General features: G+C 46.2%; 1 protein-coding gene across 1 annotated transcript; it reads left to right on the top strand.

Annotated features, from left to right (window-relative positions):
• Positions 1-1,459: 1,459 nt before the first annotated feature.
• Positions 1,460-11,109, top strand: Il1a (interleukin 1 alpha). The gene is made up of 7 exons (XM_015499770.2): positions 1,460-1,686; positions 2,242-2,296; positions 3,667-3,715; positions 4,721-4,943; positions 6,083-6,256; positions 7,447-7,571; positions 9,552-11,109. Exons 2-7 carry the CDS (start codon positions 2,250-2,252, stop codon positions 9,738-9,740), a joined length of 807 nt encoding a protein of 268 aa, XP_015355256.1. The 5' UTR covers positions 1,460-1,686; positions 2,242-2,249; the 3' UTR covers positions 9,741-11,109.
• The last annotated feature ends 7,426 nt before the right edge of the window (positions 11,110-18,535 follow it).

Raw genomic sequence — 18,535 nt, 5'->3', positions numbered from 1 at the left:
TGGGCCTCCATGGCGGCCTCCACTTGACTGTGCCCTCTATGTTATAGTTTTCAAACCGACGTATTTCCAGAACTCTTATCTTCTCCAGCGACCTGAGGCACACCGTAATGACTATGCAGGTTCCCCAGTGACAGAAGCCATCATTAGCATTGTTATTATTTTTGTTGTCTTATATCTCCATAGTAGCCCACAGTCACAGTGTGCCCTGCAATCGGTCTTGATCATTGTCCTCAAACGATGCCCGAGGCAGGGGTGACCAGGGTGAGCATCTCTGTGCAGCCCCACGGGGAGACAAGGTAAGGACACGTGGGAAGTCCACAGCCATCGCTGTCCACACGGGGTCCGTCCCTAGCCACCAAGCCTCTGCCCATTACTGTCCTTCTCTCCCTTCCTGTGCCCGTCCAAGGTGCCACTCATCCCTGTGGCTCTGTTCATAACTATCAGGACACAGGTACACTGGCAGCAGAATCAGAGATTTCACACATGGAATAGACCTTGGTATCATCTAAGACCCTCCCCGTCATTTACGGTTGAGCGGGACCAAAAGGGTACCGAATACCACTTGTACCAGCCGCCAGATCCTGACTCTGTGCTTCGACACCCCATTTCTGTGTCTCCCCTTTCCTTTGCCTTTTCTCTTTACCTTTCTCTCTCCCTTTCCTTCCATCCCCTTCCTTTATTTGAAATGTACGTGGTTTAAACTCCAACAGGAACCTGAGTGTTGATTTGCTAAGTGTCTGATGTTCTGCCACCTGAGCTGGGCAGGCCTTGGGACACTGAAAAAGCCTTTAATAACAAGAACCAGGGAACCCCGAGGTCGAGCCTCCCTTTCCCTGCCCTCCGTCCCACATGGAGCCACTTGTTCAGCCTGGGCCACTCCGCACCTCCCCATCCAGTGGCACACGGCATGGCCTCACCCCAGGGAAAACCAGCCTGTCCCCTGGCTCTGCAAGGGCCACTGTGCCTTCATGTGGCTGGGGCTGAGGGTTCTCTCCCAAAGCTCTGTCACTTCTGTGGGACACATGTTGACAAAATTTACATTGGTATAAGGATCATTACTCTTGTGATAAATATCACTTTCTCTACCCTAACGCAGCCCTGAGGCTGCCCCTCCATACTCAAGAGATTCGTGTCTGATTCAAGCAAACCTCCCTCTTCAGAAAAAAAAATGGTTCATTTTCCCTCAAATGCCACCTTGTAGCTGCCAGTGGCTGCCAGCTCCCCTGCCAGTTCACATTCATCCCGGGGACCTGGAGAACAAATTAAATCAAAACACCAAGTACAGCTACCAAGCTCCCTGCCATTCTAGTTTTCTATATTTGTGATTTGGGGATTTTTTTTATTCTTCCTCCCCATGATTTATTTTTAGAAAGTTGATAAGCTTCCTGCCCTCCTTCCCTTTTTCTCAGGCTACTTGTTTATAATCGCAGGGAGCAAGCAATAAATAAAGGAACCAAGTCAACTTCCAGCCTTGGACGTTTTGCAAACTACCATTGGATTCTGGAGCATATCAACTTGAATGAACATGGACACACAAGGCCAGTTGAGTTCCTGTAAATTTCCCATGACGCAATGAGAGGAGTCCACACCTACTCAAAGGAGTCAATTATAAAAGGCCAAGGGAGCCTGACTCAGGACTGAGCTTCCAGGCAGAGAGGGAGTCATTTGGCGTTTGAGTCGGCAAAGGTACTGTCCTTCCTCCACCTCTGGCTTGGGCTGCTGACGCTCAGACTAACTTCTATAAGACTCGGGCCTCTTCCTTCCTTCTTTTCTTGTCCTTCCCTGGTTTGGTATGAGGGCTAGAATCACAGTCAGGTTCCAGGAAAAGACTCTTGTTTTACTGATGGGGAACTGAGGGGCAGCCAAACTGATCCCTGGGAGGGCGTCTGAGACACAGCTGTGTCTTCCTCCAGGAACCTCAGCTCTCAAAAACTATAGGAGAAAACTGGAAAGTTTTCCACTCTGTCTCTGCCCTGGATTTGCATTTCATCCTCAGGGGTTTTTTGTCTTAATCCATCTGAGCACTGAGTGTCTATTCTGGGCCGTGCACTGGGTTGGGGACAATAGGAATACCAAGAGGAATAGGACATTCTCCAGGGAGCTTCCCGTTGAGTAGAGGAGGCAGGGGCGTAGAAAAGGATGCAGGAGACTGAGAAGAACGGGGAAACCTGGCGGCCAGCTCCCCACCGAGGGCCAGGGCCGGAGGCTGGTTGGCTGACAGCACCCTGTTCTCTGTTGCAGAAGTCAGCATGGCCAAAGTCCCTGACCTGTTCGAAGACCTGAAGGACTGCTACAGGTAAGAAGCAGGTCCCGGGAGCACCACGCTCCCAGGAGATGAGTCGGACTCAGAAGGTCAGGGTCGTGGGTTTTCCCCGATGTGTGGAAGCTAGAGAGGAAAGAGGAAAAGAAAGTGGGTGGAGGATCTCATGAAAATCAAAGGGGGATCAGACAAGCATAGGAAAGAGAATGAGGGAGGAAGGAGGAGAGAAAAAGGAAGCACTGGAGTGATACTGGCCAAATATTATAGTTATATTGTGTGCATTTAAGAATATGTAACAGCAACTCCCGTCATTATACATACCAATAAAAAAACAGGAAAAAAAATATGTCCTACCTCTTGTGATTTAATGAGGGGTTCAAGGCTTACTAGACTCCAGGTAGGTGTTACATGGGGCCAACAGACAGAGGCTATGGAGAGGCACTCTGGCCCTGAACTCAGAGCAGACTCAGAGAAGACCCAGGGAAACTAAGCATCCAGCGTGTTAAACTAAAATTACATGGGCTGGCAGATGGACACTTTAGAAAAGTTATCTTTAGCTGGGTGCCGTGGTGCACACCTGTAATCCCGGAGGCTCAGGAGGCTGAGGCAGGAAGATCTCCAGTTTGAAGCCAGCCTCAGCAATTCAGCGACACTCTAAGCAACTTAGTGAGACTCTGTGTCAAAATATAAAAATACAAAGGGCTAGGGATGTGGCTCAGTGTGGTAAAGTACCCCTGGGTTCAATCCTGGTACCAAAAAAGAAGTCAGCTTTGAGGCACGCTGGGTCCTACTCGGGGTCAGCATCAACTTAGGTCTGGCCTCAGCTGAGCTCTGATACAGTGCACTGTCTGAGAACCCATTCTCAGGGATTTTGATCTTGATCAGGAGGAGGAGGAAATGGCTGCCCGGCCATTCTAGCACCTGAAGGCACACAGCCAAACCTCATTCCAATACAGAAGAAAGATCTCGGTGATCAGAAAGTTAAAATGACGGAGTGTTTCATGATGTTCCCATTACCCAGGGTAAATACTAACACAAACTGGGCTATCAGGTTGTTGCCTGGATGTTTTGCCAAGTTTACATCGTGGAATCTGTTTTAGCAAATACACCAAAGCAGAGGACCTACCTGCTGTTGCAAAAGTTGCTCTTTTCTCTCCAGGAGCTTAAGTTCAACAAAGCTCTCCAAGTCGTTAGCCGAACCATGTTCATAGGTGAGGCCTAAATCAAGTACGAGGCCTGTTCTAAAGATGATTAATTCCAAATTAGTAAGTAGGGATTGCTGTGTATAGGAGCCCGTAGAGAACTCCTGATTTTCACGGTAGCGGTCATGGCCGCGTGCGTGTCCTGTTAAAAGAGGATGCCCAGTGAGCACAGTGAAATGACTGACTTCCTCTTTTTCTTGACAGTGAAGATGAAGACTACAGCTCCACCATGGACCATCTGTCTCTGCATCAGGTGAGCCAGGGCTGTGGTCCTTAGAGCCGACTGTCACCCAGCACTTCCTCCACCTCGGGAGCTCAGCCCTTGCCTGGCTCTACTGGTGGTTGCTGGCATTCTTCACTTTCTCCGGCTTTTCCAGGACAGAGCAGAACTATCCTGAAGCCCTGAGCACAAGAGCTCCGGGGCCAGTCTTTAGGCAGTTAGCTGGGCCATCCTGAGATGGCCCCTCTGGCCACTCCACCGGGGGTCTGTCTCCTGACCTGGTGTGGTCACCCTCTCTCCTGCCAGCTCCAGAGGTGAAGGGCAGCCCCCCGCCTCCCGGCAGCTGGGTGGAGAAGCAGACCGACTGAGAGAGAAATCTCAAACCCTCGCCCAGAGGTGCTATTTTGTGTGTTGTGGCACTGGCTTTAAAAGCTGTTCCCAGAGGAGTTTGGCTATCCCTGGGCATCTGCGCAGCATGGGTTCCAGGACCCTGCAATCCCAGCATCTTCAGATGTTCAGGACCCTGACAGGGGACAGCTAGTATTTGCGAATCACCTCCACAAATCATCCTCCTGGGTACTTTAAATCATCTCTAAGTTACTTGAAACCCTGACACAATGCAATTGCTATGTAAATCATTGCTAGAGTGCATAGTTTAGGAAATAAAGACGAGGAAAACGTCTATTTCTTGTCCAAATCTTCTCCACGTGAGGTTGGTTGGCTCTGAGAATACGGAACCCTTGGAAACAGAGGTGACTGTATTTCAAGCACTAACAAGTAGAGGCTTCCCCCCAAGGGGCACCGGCTGGTAAGGCTGCCCCCTACTGAGATCATTTATTAATGTAGCACGTGACAACATCTCGTTTTCAAGCTGTCAGAGGGATGCAAATCTTCCCAAGACACAGAGAAAGGAGGGAGGGAGGGAAAAGTCCACGTGGCGTCCCAGACCCACCTGGAGAGCCCCCTCACCAAGTCTGCAGAACGTAGCTCTCCACGGCCATCCATAGCCACTCAGTGGACATTTTTCCTTCTTCAAAGAAATCCTTCTACACCACGAGCTACCACTCACTTGGTGAGACCTGCGTGGACAAGCTGATGTCTCGGAGCACCTCAGAAACCTCAAAGACATCCAAGCTCACCTTCAAGGAGAGCCTGGTGCTGGTGTCTGCCAACGGGAAGACCCTGAAGAAGAGGCGGCTGAGCTTCAATCAGCCCATCTCCGATGACGACCTGGAGGCCATTGCCTACGACCTAGAAGAAGGTAAGGACCCCCCAAAAGGTGTCCTCAGCCTCCAGCTCTTAAGAGGTCTGAGTCAATAACCAGAGGCAGCCAGGGTTCAGCCTGCTGACCTCCAAAGGAGGGGTAACTGGTCATTCTCCAGGGGGAGAGATCAGCAGTGGCCTGAGGCTGGAATCCTCACTCCTGGGCTCCTTTCTTGGCCTGTTGTAAACGTCAGGTGACTTTTAGAGTGTTGGGAGAAAGTAGTTCTGTACTGTTAGTGGGTAACCTCTCCTTACCAGCTCTGCCTCCTTACTCTCTGGTACTTACTCTCCCCTGGAGTTCCTACCTCATTTGATTGTAAAGATTAAGTGAGTCATCACTCTCAAACTTCTGGACTAGAATAACGTGTGGTGTAGAGTAACCACCCAAGAAATGCTAGCAGTTGTTACTGTCACCACTATTACTACTGCTACCTCTATTAATATGACCAACACCACTCATTTATTAATGTTGCACTCTCTCCTTGCCCTGCAACAACCTCACACCCTCCTTTTACATAGGAGAAAACAGCTCACGGAGATGTGTAGTCTGCCCACACACCTGTACACGGGAAGCCCTCACATCTAACTCAGTTGACTAACATCATCCTGGGTTTCCCCCATGCCTTAATGAAACATAAACAGGATATATATGTTTTTAAGATCATTCCTAAGCAATGATACATGTTCACCTTAGAAGGCTTAAAAATACAAGAAAATAGAAGAAAGAACATGAAAATAACTCACTTCTGCTGCTCAGAATTTATAACTTTTATCTCAGAATGCATTCATTTGAAAACATAGATAGGGACACTGGTGGTCTTCCTGGCCACTTAGAAACCTCCCAACAACCAAAAATGAGAAAGTCACACAAATAACCTCTTAAAAAAAAAAAAAAAACACCACAACTATTGCCTGAGAAATCAGTTTTAAAAAGAAACAAATAAGTAGTCACAAGGCTACTCTTAGAATGAAGTCTAGCGCTGACTGACTTCACATCTCTCTGTTTCCTCCCCTGGACTCAACTAGGTCTGATGCCCTTCCAGCACTGCTGGCTAGGCTCGTGTTAGCATGTTAAGGTGCATGTGTCCTCTGCGTTCATATGTAGACATTATTCTGAAATTGCACTGATGGTTTCAGAGCCCATCAAGCCCCGGTCCGCATCTCGCCTCCTCCAGAGCAACGTGAGTTACACCTACAAGAGGATCATCCAAAAGGAGTTTGCCCTGAATGACCCCCTCCATCAGAGTATAATCCAAGACCCGACATCTCAGTACCTCAAGGCTACGTCATTAACTGACCAGGACCAGGAAGGTAACAGGCCAACTTGGCTCCTCCCTTTCTCTTCTTTCTTTCAAGCTTTCTGCTTTAAAAAAAAAAAAAAAAAAAAAAAAAACTCTCTAGATCCTGGTTGGCACAGATCCTCTAGAACAGGAGAAAGCGTATCACCCTCGTAAAAAGCTTAGGCAGGACCGACGTGCCTTTTCCTCAAGGTGGGGGGTCGAGGAGGGGAGCACACAGCCTTCTGAAGTGCTCTCTTCTTGGTTCTTACAAATATTCTTCCCCCCTGACTTTAAAGATGAGGAAACTGAGTTTCAGAGTTTTAATGACTTACTCAGATTGAGCCAGACACCCGTGAGGCACAGTCATTCTCCACAGAAAGCCTGACCATCGATAGGACGCGTCCTGCTGTCTTTGATAACACAGTTGTGGGGCAAAACAGCCACTAGGCTGTAACTGTGGTCTCAAGAATGAAATTCAAGTGTCCAAAGATTTTTGTCACACAGATCCAAATTCCATGCTAAGCCTGTTTTTGTCACAGGATGTGTCCTCAGTGTACAAAACTATTTTCAAAGATCTAGAGAGGTGAGTTTGCAATAGACATGCAGGGCTCTTTCTGATTGGAAGCACTTTGGTGAACAAGCTTTGGATCTGTGACATTTACAGAGTATTTTGCATTCTGTTTTTTCTACTTAACATTACTCCAATATTTGCACATTTGGGCGCAGTCTATGTATTTGCCATTTTAGTGGCACCAGGGTATGCAACAGTGCTGCTCTGCGGGGCCAGGGTTGGCTCAGTAGCTCTGTTGCCAGCACCGTCATATCTATTACTGACTTCCCCCACCAGGTTATACCCCAAAGTGGGACGCCCAGACCAGAAGGCACAGTGACAGCCCTTACTACACATTGATCGCAGGAAAACTGGACTGCTTTTCATATGGTCCAGCTTCCTAAACCCCTCCATTGTAGGTCGTGATGAACTCATGAACTCAGAACTTGCAGGGTCTCATTCCACTAACGTAACATCTACACAGGGGCCTACAAATGCTCATGGAGTCCCTGAGCAGTGTGTTGACATAGAAAATTCTAAAAACATTAAATATTGACCTGCCTGGAGACCTAATTTCTCTCCCCACCCCCACCCCCAATAAACACATGATCTTATACAAAAACAATAAATACAATGGATTGATTTTCTGTTTTGGCTCTTTTCTCTACCAGTGAAATTCGACATGGGTGCCTACATTTCAACAAAAGAGGATTCCAAATTTCCAGTAACGCTAAGAATCTCTAAAACGCATCTCTTCGTGAGTGCCCAAGAAGAAGACGGACCTGTGTTGCTCAAGGTCAGTTGTCTTTGTCCGGCTTTGCCCCCTTGACCTCCTGTGGTTTGTAAAGGATCCCAACAGGCAGACACCCCCAGCAGCGTGGCCTGGTCCTCTTTCCTTCCTCCCACAGTTCCTATCTCTCTCGGACTTCTTACCTGTCCTCAGAGGCAACCCCAGCAGCATCTGAGAGAGAGAATAGAGGAGGTCAATTGCCTTCTGGCTTCCTGTTCCTCTGTCTGGCTGACCCTACTCTGCTCCCAGCCCCGGGCATCTGTTTACTCCATCCACTCTTACTGACAGCCACGGTCCATCCTACATGGTCCTCAGCATAGAGACAGTGGGGTCTGAGGAACTGAAGGAAGCAACTGAGGTCAGGGAGGACCCATCACCTGCTAAGAGCATGAAGCAGACCGTGGCCTTCTGAGTCCTCCAGTGCCTCTCTATTCCTGGGTGGCACCATCATCCCTCACCCTATCCCCCTCATCCCTGCCACCCCCCACCCCTAGAGAGAACAGACGTATATACCCAGCCCACTGCAGCCACAGAGCTGCTCTCTACTGATAAGTAGGCAAAGGTCAAATCCAGCACCTCCTATCCCTGGCTAGAACTCCTGCCATAGGATCCATTCTAATGAAAACGGTCTCCACAGCCGAGGGCAGCAGCTTCGTCCTTTTTTGTATTCAACAAGTATTGCTTATGGAGCCTTCTGTTTGTTCAGACATAGCGCCAGCAGCTATGGAGACAGGGTGTGTCAGAGTCCTCAGCCTTTTAGACCTTAGTCTTCTGAGGATCCGAAGAAGCTTAGGTCCCTTGGAGCTGGTGCACTGTGAGAAAGAGGAAGGACCTTCAGAAGCCAGCGCTTGTAGAGCTTGGATTTGGATTTCATTTCAGGGACAGCGAAGGGCCACTGGAGGCGGGTTCAGACAGTGCAGTGGCCCGACCTCACTTAGATCTCTTACGTGAAGAAGAGACTGGAAGGCAGGCAGAGGAGAAGGCAAAGAGCCCAGTTTGGGGGCTATGACTGTGGTCAAGCAGTAGAGCAAAAGAGAGGCTGCGAAGAATTAGAATGGGTCCTAGTTAGAGAGATGCCCAACAGGAAATAGAAGAGGAACTCTATTTGCTGAGATGGCAAAAGTAGGAGAGGAATAAGTTTGAGAAATAAAATCTTTGCCTACATTGAAAACCCCAAGGGAACCTCAGAGGAATACTTATTTCTTTTAGATTTAAAAGAGTAGGGAAGCTGGGTGTGGTAATCCCAGCAGCTCAGGAGACTGAGGCAGGAGGATCAAAGCCAGCCACTGCAAAAGCAAGGCGCTAAGCAACTCAGGGAGACAATAAAATTCAAAACAGGGCTGGGATGTGGCTCAGTGGCCAAGTGCCCCTGAGTTCAATCCCTGGTACCCAATAAATAAATAAGAGAGTAGGGGAAAAGTGTCTCAACTCGAAAAGTGAAATTCATTTTTCCATAAAAGTACTGCCAGTGTCGGTTCACTCACAGGAGGAGCTCAGTCTAAAGAGATCCTTTTCAAAGGATTGTGTTCCTGGAATAACTGGGAAGGTGTTTGTGTATGTTTAACCTTTAATTTTTTGACTTAAATATGGAAATAAATGTCGTCTAAATGCTAAATGGCCCCCCTAAGGTGTGACTTACACTATTCGAGGTCACCATGCTCAGAGGGCTAAGAATCCCCGCCGTAGGCCTTTGGTGAAGACAGCAATCAATGCTTCTCCCCAGTTCCCCGACACAGTGAGACACCGGTGTCATTGGCGGTCATGACTAATTAAAATTTCTTTCCAATTAACTAAGAAAATCAACTCCTGTGAATAAGTGGGGCCAGGCCTCCGAGAGGCATGTGGAAATGCCTGACTCATGAGCAAATGAATGAAGAAACCGCATGGTCACGTTGGAGTCACCGTCCTAGAGGGTTGTCCTAGAGGGTTGCTCCCCTGGGAAGCATCTTCCTGTCCTCTAACAGAATTCGGTTCTCTTTATCACAGGAGATGCCAGAGACACCAAAAACCATCACAGGGAGCGACACCAACCTCATCTTCTTCTGGGAAAGTCACAGTGACATGAACTACTTCACTTCGGCCGCCCATCCCGAGCTGCTTATTGCCACAAAGGAGGACAGTGTGGTGCACATGGCCAGGGGCCTCCCCTCGATGACAGAATTCCAGATTTCGTAAAACCAGCCTCCGCGGTGGGGTTCACTCCTCTGTGAGGTGGTGACAGTCCGTATGTACCGTGTACATGAAGGAGTCGAATTCTTTACTCTCAGTCACGTGCTGAGAATGGGCTGAGCCTTTGTAATTCTAAATGAATGTTTACCCTCTTTGTAAGAGAAGCACTGACATAGGAGGCTATTTGTTAGTTAGAGAACACCCTATACTTTGCAGAGTACCAATCATTTTAATTATTCTTCTTCATAACATTCTTAAGGAGAGCCACAGGGCTACTGACTGTGGCTACCAAAAAAGATTCTACCCACATTACAGTTGGGTTAACTAAGGCAGAAAAAAACACAGCAGCACTTGGAATTAGAAGCCACAGACCCAGGACTTCATTCCCTCTATGTCCCTTCTGCTTCCAAGTTGTTCTTGGACCCTTAATCAAATAGGATAAGTTTCTGGGACCTCAGTTTTATTGTTTTCAAGAGAGTGGGAATAGACAGGCACCGGGGCGCACCCCGGTAATCTCAGCCATTCAGGAGGCTGAGGCAGAAGGATCTCTAGTTCAAGGGCAGCCTCAGCAACTTAGCAAGACCCTGTCTCAAAATGAAACACAAAAGGCTGAGCATGTGGCTCAGTAGTTCAATCTCCAGGACCCTCCCCACCAAAAAAATAGTTAATTAATTAAAAGGTTTTTTAAAGGGGAGGAATAATACCTTTATCTTTCTGCCTCAATGGCTTTTTTTAATACGAATCAGTGAGTGAGGTCCTTTTTAGTAAACTACCTCTTGAAGCTGGGCTTAAGAAAGAGAGACCTTGGAATGTTATTTATGAAGTATTATTTATATATATGTATGTGTCTATTTATTAACATATTTAAGATAATTATAAGTTATTATTATATTTATGGCCACTCCCTGCTTCCTCGAGGTATCCTCGGCAGCAGCGAAGGTCCTCAGTCTGAGTTAGGTGTGGCTACATCAGGACACGCTGGTCCTGGCTGGGCTTTTCATAGCCACACAGCCCTGCATCCTAGTACCTGGGAGCCCTGTAATTATGGTAATAAATTTATATTTATTATCCTGTGTGTGTGAGCTAATAATTAGGCCGGTCTTTCACTCCTCTGCCCTTCGCCTTGCCTGAGCATTCTCTATCTTTCAACCTCACCTGTCATCAAGTCTCACTACGTAAAACAGGAGGAACTCAGCTTTGGCAACCACAAACCCAATGTTACCTAAACTTTATTTTCAGGACTACAATTGACATTTCTATTGGATTCTAAAAATTGTCATCAAATTATCACCATGCTACCACACTATTATCCCTAAGAACGATTGATAGCTTATTATCAATCATAATTCAATAAAGCATCAAATTTGATCTGAGACATAGTTGTTATCTTTTTTGTTTTGGTTTTGGGGGACTTTTTTGGGGGGGTTGCTTTATTGTTTTCACTACTGTTTTTCTGCAAGGTAATTAGGGGCAAATAATGAAGTTTCATGTAAATAACTATATGTAGCGTTACATTTAAAAAAAACCAAAGCAAGATTCTATAGTTTTTCTCTCCCCTTTGTACATAAATGGCATCAGTCAGGCTAGGGTGTGGCACCGTAGTTGAGCACTTGCCTAGAGTGTAAAAGTCCCTAAGTTCAATCCCCAGAACCTCAAAAAAAAAAGCAACAGTAAGGGGCTGGGATTGTGATTCAGCGGTACAGCGCTCGCCTAGCACATGCAAGTCGCTGGGTTCGATCCTCAGCACCACATAAAAATAAATGGATAAAATAAAGTTGTGTCCAACTACAACTAAGGAAAAATTATTGTTAAAAAGCTACAATAATACTCCTAGTTTTTTTTTAAACTCACATTTCACTGTGCAAATGTTCATGCCCATACAAACTCATACTTATAGAGTCCTATTTACAATAATTAAAGGATTCATTTGAAAAGCTTGACACAAGGTACATTGAGCTGGAAAGGTTAAAATCAAGGGAACTTGATTTAATGTGGACCATGATGAGGAAGGAGAGTCCAAAAGGGGCGGTCTCTCAGGACTGGACACTGGATGACCACTGCTGTCTTCAGTGATATTTCTGGTGGACGAATGGAGCTCTCCACTCCAGGGTGAAGTAGGATGCAGGTAATTACAGACGTGTCATTGGAGCCGCTGACGGACACCCAAGTGCAGATGTACAATGGGTGGGTGACAAGCACCCGGAACTCAGGAGAAGTCAGAGCTAGACAGGAATGGGCTGGGAAAATACCATTAGCTGTGAAATAAGCCCATGTGCCCTGCCCTAAAGAATGAATCCAACTGGGTTAGATCCAGGTTTAGGCTGCCCTCACATGACTAAGCCATGTTGACTTCCTTCTGTGTAGTAGGATGTCAAGCCAGTGGGGCAACTTCCCGGAAAAGATTTTCAACCCAGACAAAAGAGAGAGTCACGTGGAAGAAGTCCTTTTTCCTTCCTGCCTGAGACACCTTCCATGAGGCTCCGGAGGTTGGAGTTGCATAATCAACTTGAAAAACGCAGAGAAGGCAGAGTGGCAAACTTATCTCCATCTCCACATCATTAGCCTGAGAACCTCCCTCTAGACCTGGAGAAAACTTTTGCATTCTAGGCAAGTGCTCTCCCGCGGTGCTACACCCCAGCCTGACTGATGAAAACAAAAATATCCTTGTCCATAAGCCATTTCACTTGATTTGCTATTGCTGGCAGAGAAAATCAGCAGGCTTGATACAGAGCACCACCAGGACTGGGTCTCTTGTTTGTTTCATTTGTTATTTTATTTTATTTTATTGGAGGTGGGGGTAATTGGAGATTGAATTGAACCTCGGGTTGCTCTACCACAGAGACACATCCCCAGCCCTTTTTATTTTTTTTATTTTGAGAAAGGTCCTCACTAATTTGCAGAGGCTGGACTTGAACTTGTGATCCTTCTGCCTCACCTGGTTCTATCTGGCAGCCACAACTGTCCTCAAGTTTCCTTATCCCAATCTGGCAAGGGTTAAGACTAAGTAAAACCTGCTTTCTTGCTTTCCCTTGGTTTGAAGAAACATTTTAGAACTATTCTAATGTTAACCTCTCTTTAATTTTAAGAAATAGGAAAATAAAAAACACAGAGCAAGCAACACAAATTCAAGAGGCCTTAGCTGGGCATAGTGGGCACACATCTGTAATCCCAGTGGCTCGGGAGGCTGAAGCAGGAGGATCGCAAGTTTGAGACCAGCCTCAGCAACTTAGCGAGGCCCTTGGCAACTTAGCAAGACCCTGTCTCAAAAAATAAAAAAAAGGGCAAAAATAAATAAATAAATAAAAATAAAAAAGGGCTAGGGATGTGGCTCAGTGGTTAAGCACCCCTGGGCTTAATCCCTGCTACAGAAGAAGAAGAAGGAGAAGGAGAAGGAGAAAAAAAGCTTAAAAAAGATATATTAGCTGTTGAGTCTCTGATCAATAGTGAAAATCAAACCTTTGTAGGAATGGTCAGGAGCATTTTTCTCCGGGGGCCAGCCCTCTGTAGTCTGTGCCCCACCTCCCTGACCATCTATAGCCAGAGTCACCATGATGAGCTTCAATGTCTTAGCACTAAACGCTCAGTTCCTTTTACTAAGTCTTATATGTCAGTTTCCAAATTGATGTAAAGGCAAATCCCTCCATTCAGTTCTAGGCACAGAAGCCAAAAGGCCTCTCTTAACAATTAAAAGTACCTGCCCTTGATCTCTTAGGAGCGACCGACTGGGGCAACTGGGATAGCTCCTACAGTGGGCTTAAGATGTCCTGTGGACCCATGGCTGATCCTCAAATGTGAGGGGGTCTCAGCTGAATGCACTCACCAGTCTTGACTGACTTTGCTGTCAATCTTTCAATCTTTCATGAAATTGATTGCGTTGGATTGAAAATAATACTTGGCATGGTCAGCTCAGCACAGCGCAGAGTGGGATCTTTGTTCAGACGCCTCGGCATTAGTCTTTTGAACACTAAATGACATTGTTTACTGGTAAGGTATTTGTAGACATCTAAGACCTGTGGCTTTCCAACCTAACTTCAGAACTGTAAATGTATCCCAATTACATTTAACCTGGTTAACTTGGCTCCAAGAGGTGTTTAGATTGCTCTGAATTCTGATTCTCTTATCTAATACCCTAGTTCTCCCTCTTAGCTTGTGACATCTACAATTTAAAAAGCATGTTTTAATTTTGCTCAAAGTATATTATAAAGTCAAAAGATAAGTTACAAACATTTTTACCAGGTGGTTCTGTTTTATTTAAAATTATTTATATCTAAAAAGATTATGGAAGGCTATATATACATCAAAATGTTAACAGTTCTTCTTTATGAATGATTGAATAATTTATAAATTTTCTGGCCTTTTGCTTATATATTTTCATGATTTTAAGTGCATGTATGATTACATGACAAAACACCAACAAACAATTTTTGTTGTTTGAAAACATCTCATTGAACTATACATACGATGAATGAATTTCAAGGTATGCAAATTATACCCCAGTAAAGAAGTCTTTTGTAATTTATAAGAAAAAGAGAGGCGTCCCTATTCCATTCCCCACTTAGTGTAATGAGAGTGGCCTTTTCTGGAGTCCTCTCTCAGCAGCCCTGGCATGAGAGGTTTACTTAAGCTCTTATGAGTTAATTTATCTTTCAGGTGAGTGCGATGCTCTCCCTCTCGTTCCCTTTCCTATCCTCCACTCTCACTGACCAAGAGTACCCGTGCTTCCTTTTTTTCAAAAACTTATATCCTGGCCTGGGGATATAGCTCAGTTTGTAGAGCAGCACTTGCCTCATATGCACAAGGCCCCAGGTTCAATCTGCAACATCAAAAAAAAAAAAAATTATCCTTCCTGTTTTTCCATCAGAGTAGCTGATGGATAAACAATAAACGGTCCCATAAGACCTTATGAACAAAGAGGCTGAGCCCCCAGAGTGCGTTAAATGAAGGCCTTAGCGTGTGTAGGCTTCTCTAACACTGACCTTTTCAAAAGTGTCCCTGCCCAGGCCTCTGATTCAGTCGTTCTGGAATGGGGCTTTGAGCAGACCCACCCCTCCTGCTCCCCCGCCTACCCCTCCCTGTGCTCTCTCTTCAGTTCCAAAGGCAACGCTCATGCTTCCCCCTGGCTAGGAACTTCTGGATGAAGGTGTTCCCAGAGTCAAACATAGTCCCATGACCAGGCTAACAGCAGCTTCCACCCGGGCAAGCCAATCCAGGGCTGGGAGAGGTGAGGATGGACATCTTACCAATTCAGCAGAGGCCTTCCAACAGCCACGGGGACACTAGGGCAGCCCATCGGCAAACAGGTTGCTCAGCAGACAGCGCCCCGTTTTACATACACACCTGTGCCTTTCTCAGAAACTGTGGGCCTGGCAGGTGGACACAGTGGGCCTGGCAGGGGGACACTGCCTTGGGATTTCCTCTTCGGACAGATATGTGTTGCACTTCTCAAATGAGAGAGGCCTATGGAAAGGAGAACACAAGTGGGCTGTTTCTGGCTTATCCTCCCATCTTTCCACGCCTCCAAACCAACTCTGGCCACTAGCAAGATAAGAGGCCTTGATTTCCAGAGGAGCCCTCCTCTCTCCTCCCACCAAGAATTGGAACTTGTTTCCTTCCACACAGCCCCTATTCCCTGATTAATAGGTGACAGAGCCATTTCTTCCTCTCATGGAGAAAAATACTGTTGCTAAACTGAAAAGAGAGGATTTGCGGAGATTACGGTCATTCCTGACATGGGCCTATTGCAATGATTTGGAAGAGACTTTCCACAGATGTCTTTAAAGCACTGCAGGCACAAGGTCTCTGCCTCAGATCAGGAGGGGCAAGTCATGCCAAGACTTGTCTCCATCTTTGCCAGGACTACTTGTTTGGTGCCACGGCAAGGCTATCTCTGTGGTGGCCATGGTGGGTTGTGGGTTGTAAAGTCATGGGCATTCAGATCAGATAGAGGACTCCTCCTGTTCTGACCCATATAGCTAAAGGAACTCCTGACCATCAGCTGGTGTCCGGGAAGAGAACATCCTGGCAAGAGGATGTGACCTGCCACCCCAGCCCTGCTGGAAATTAAAATTCACTATCTCCTAATTCACACTCTTGTGAATCTAGGATAACGTAGAGGGAAAGAACCACCTTGGGAATCACTACTGAGCTCTAATCTCGTGGACTGTGTTGCTTTTCGGCTACTCTCTTCCTCTGTCATTCTGTTTTTCTTCGCCCAGAATCCTGAACCCACAGAGCAGAGGCACGGACCCTGGGTGAAGGCAGACATTCTAGAAACCATCAGGTAGATTCTCTTGGCCAGCCGGTCAGCCATCCTTGCTGACTTCAAGCTGACCATGCTTATTGATTTCCAACTTCTACATTATATTGTGTTCTGAAATTTGTCATAGTGTTTAGCAAAGACTCTAACGATAAGTCTAGAGGCAGACAAAACGGAGACACACGTGCTGGAAGAGCCAGCGGACATCGTGTGGCCTCATAGCCACTGTACATAGCACAGTTACTGTACTGAAAGAGTCTTCAAAGGGAGAAAGCCTTACTCATTCAATCGATATTTGCTGGGTTTCTATTTCATGCCATGCACAATGGACATATCGCCCTCAGCTCACAGACCAGAAGAGAGAAAGATAAACAATCAAGCTAATCCCAAAGTGGGTCTTGGGAAACCTTCCTTGAGAAAGGATGCCTTGCCTGAGACTGAGGGATGGGTAAGGGCTAATTAAGAATGTTCCATCATAAAAGACAAATGATTGCTGCCCGGCACGGTGGCACACACCTGTCATCCCAGCAGCTCAGGCAGTGAGGCAGGAGGATCATGAGTTCAAAATCAGCCTCAGCAAAAGCGAGGCACTAAACAACTCAGTGAGACCCTGTCTCTAAATAAAATACAAAATAGGGCTGGGGATGTGGCTCAGTGGTAGAGTGCCCCTGAGTTCAATCTCTAATCATCCAGAAAAAGAAAAAGGAAAAGATTATGACTGCTATGATTTGACTGTGTTCACGTGTTGGAAACTTAATTCCCAATGCACCAGGGTTTTGGAGGTGGGACTGGTTATGAGGGGTGGCAAGATCATGAGGGATTTGCCCTCATGAATGGACTAACATTGTTATTTCAGGTGACAAAAGAATGAGTTCAGTCCCTCTTCTCTCTTCCTCTTCTCTCTGCTCTTTCTCTCTCTCCTCTCCCCTCCTTTTCTCTTCTCTCCCTCTCCCTCCCTCCTGCATGTGCATGTGCACAACTTTCTCTCACCCTTCCACCTTCTGCCATGGGATGATGCAGCAAGACAGCACTTGTCAGATGTGGGCCCAGGACCTTGAACTTCCCAGCCTCCAGGACTGTAAGAATATGTCTCTGTTTTTTTGTTTGATTGTTTTTACAAGTTACATAGTCTGGAGTAATTCTGTTTCAGCTGCACAAAACAATGACCTATTTTTAAAACGGGCAAAGGAGCAGAATAGACACATTTTCTAAGAAGACATAAAATGACTAATAAGAACAGGAAAAGATATTCAACATTGTTAGCCATCAAGGAAATACAAATGAAATCCACACCAGGAGACCACGCATGTCACACACACCAGGGTGGTTATAATAAAAAAGATGGACAATAGCAAGTTTACTGAGAAGGTGGAGAAGCTGGAACTTTCTTCACTGCTGGTGGGAGTGAAAAACAGCACAGCTGCTTTGGGAAAATGGTCTAGCCGTTCCTCAAAAGGCTACGTATAGACTTACCATAGGTCCTGGTAATCCCACTCAAATGTTTGTCTTGGTCTATTTTCTGTTGCTGTAACAGAATATCTGAGACTGGGAAATTTACAAAGGAAAGAGTTTCATGTTGGCTCAATTCTGGAGGCTGAGAAGTCAAGATGCGGCCGCATCTGGTGGGGATCTCATGCTTCTTCATCAACATGGCAGAAGTCAGAAGGGGAGGCAGGCGCCTTCAGAAGAGCAGCAAGAGGGCTGGGCTCATTTTATAATGACCACTGTCCTGGTTACCAATCCAGACCCTCAAGAGTTAACCCAGTATCACCAGAAAAAGATGAATCCTTCTCAACTGCCACACTGGCAATTAAACTTCAGTATGAGTTAAAGGGACAAATGATAGCAGGCATGCACCCATGAGCTTTGAAACATGTCCAAGCAAAAACTCGTAGATGAATGTTCAAAGCAGAATTCGTCACAAGAGGCAAAAAGTGGAAGTGAGCTAAATGTCCATCAACTGGTGAAAGGCAAATAAAAGGTGGTATTTCCATACAATGGAATATTATCCAGCCATAATAAAGAATAGAGCACTACATGGAAAAGCCTTGAAAACACTGAGCTAAGTGAAAGAAGCTCATGATGGGTAATATATTATGCAATTTCATGTGTATTAAATGTCCGTAACACGCAGATCCATAAATAAAAAGTTGATGAGTGGTTTGCTGGGAGGAGGCGGGAATGGGGGCTAATTGCTAATGGGGAAAGGGTTTCCTTAGGGGCTGATGAAAATGTTCTAAAATTGAACTTTACATTGTAATTATGGTACATAATATCTCAATAAAGCTGATACAGTAAAAAATGACCATAACCAACTAGGAGAAAGGAGGAACAGGGGTTGAGTTCCCTATAGAAAAGGACGGAAAGGAACTGAAGGAAAAGCCTTGCCTGTACAGCAGCGAGCAGGAGGGGAGTAGTGGGACCCAAGGCTGAAGCAGCAGACCAAGCTGCGGCCCTGCGAGGGCTTGTGCGTCTGTCTCCTGAGAGCAATGGGAAGCTGTTCCACCCACCAGGATTATCTTGAGACCTACTATGGATACTTCAC

The sequence above is a fragment of the Marmota marmota genome, unplaced genomic scaffold, assembly GCF_001458135.2.
Source record: "Marmota marmota marmota unplaced genomic scaffold, marMar, whole genome shotgun sequence".
In the NCBI taxonomy this organism is placed as follows: Eukaryota; Metazoa; Chordata; class Mammalia; order Rodentia; family Sciuridae; genus Marmota; species Marmota marmota.
The sequence above is the reverse complement of the archived record's forward strand: the minus strand, read 5'-3'. Positions and strand labels throughout refer to the sequence as shown.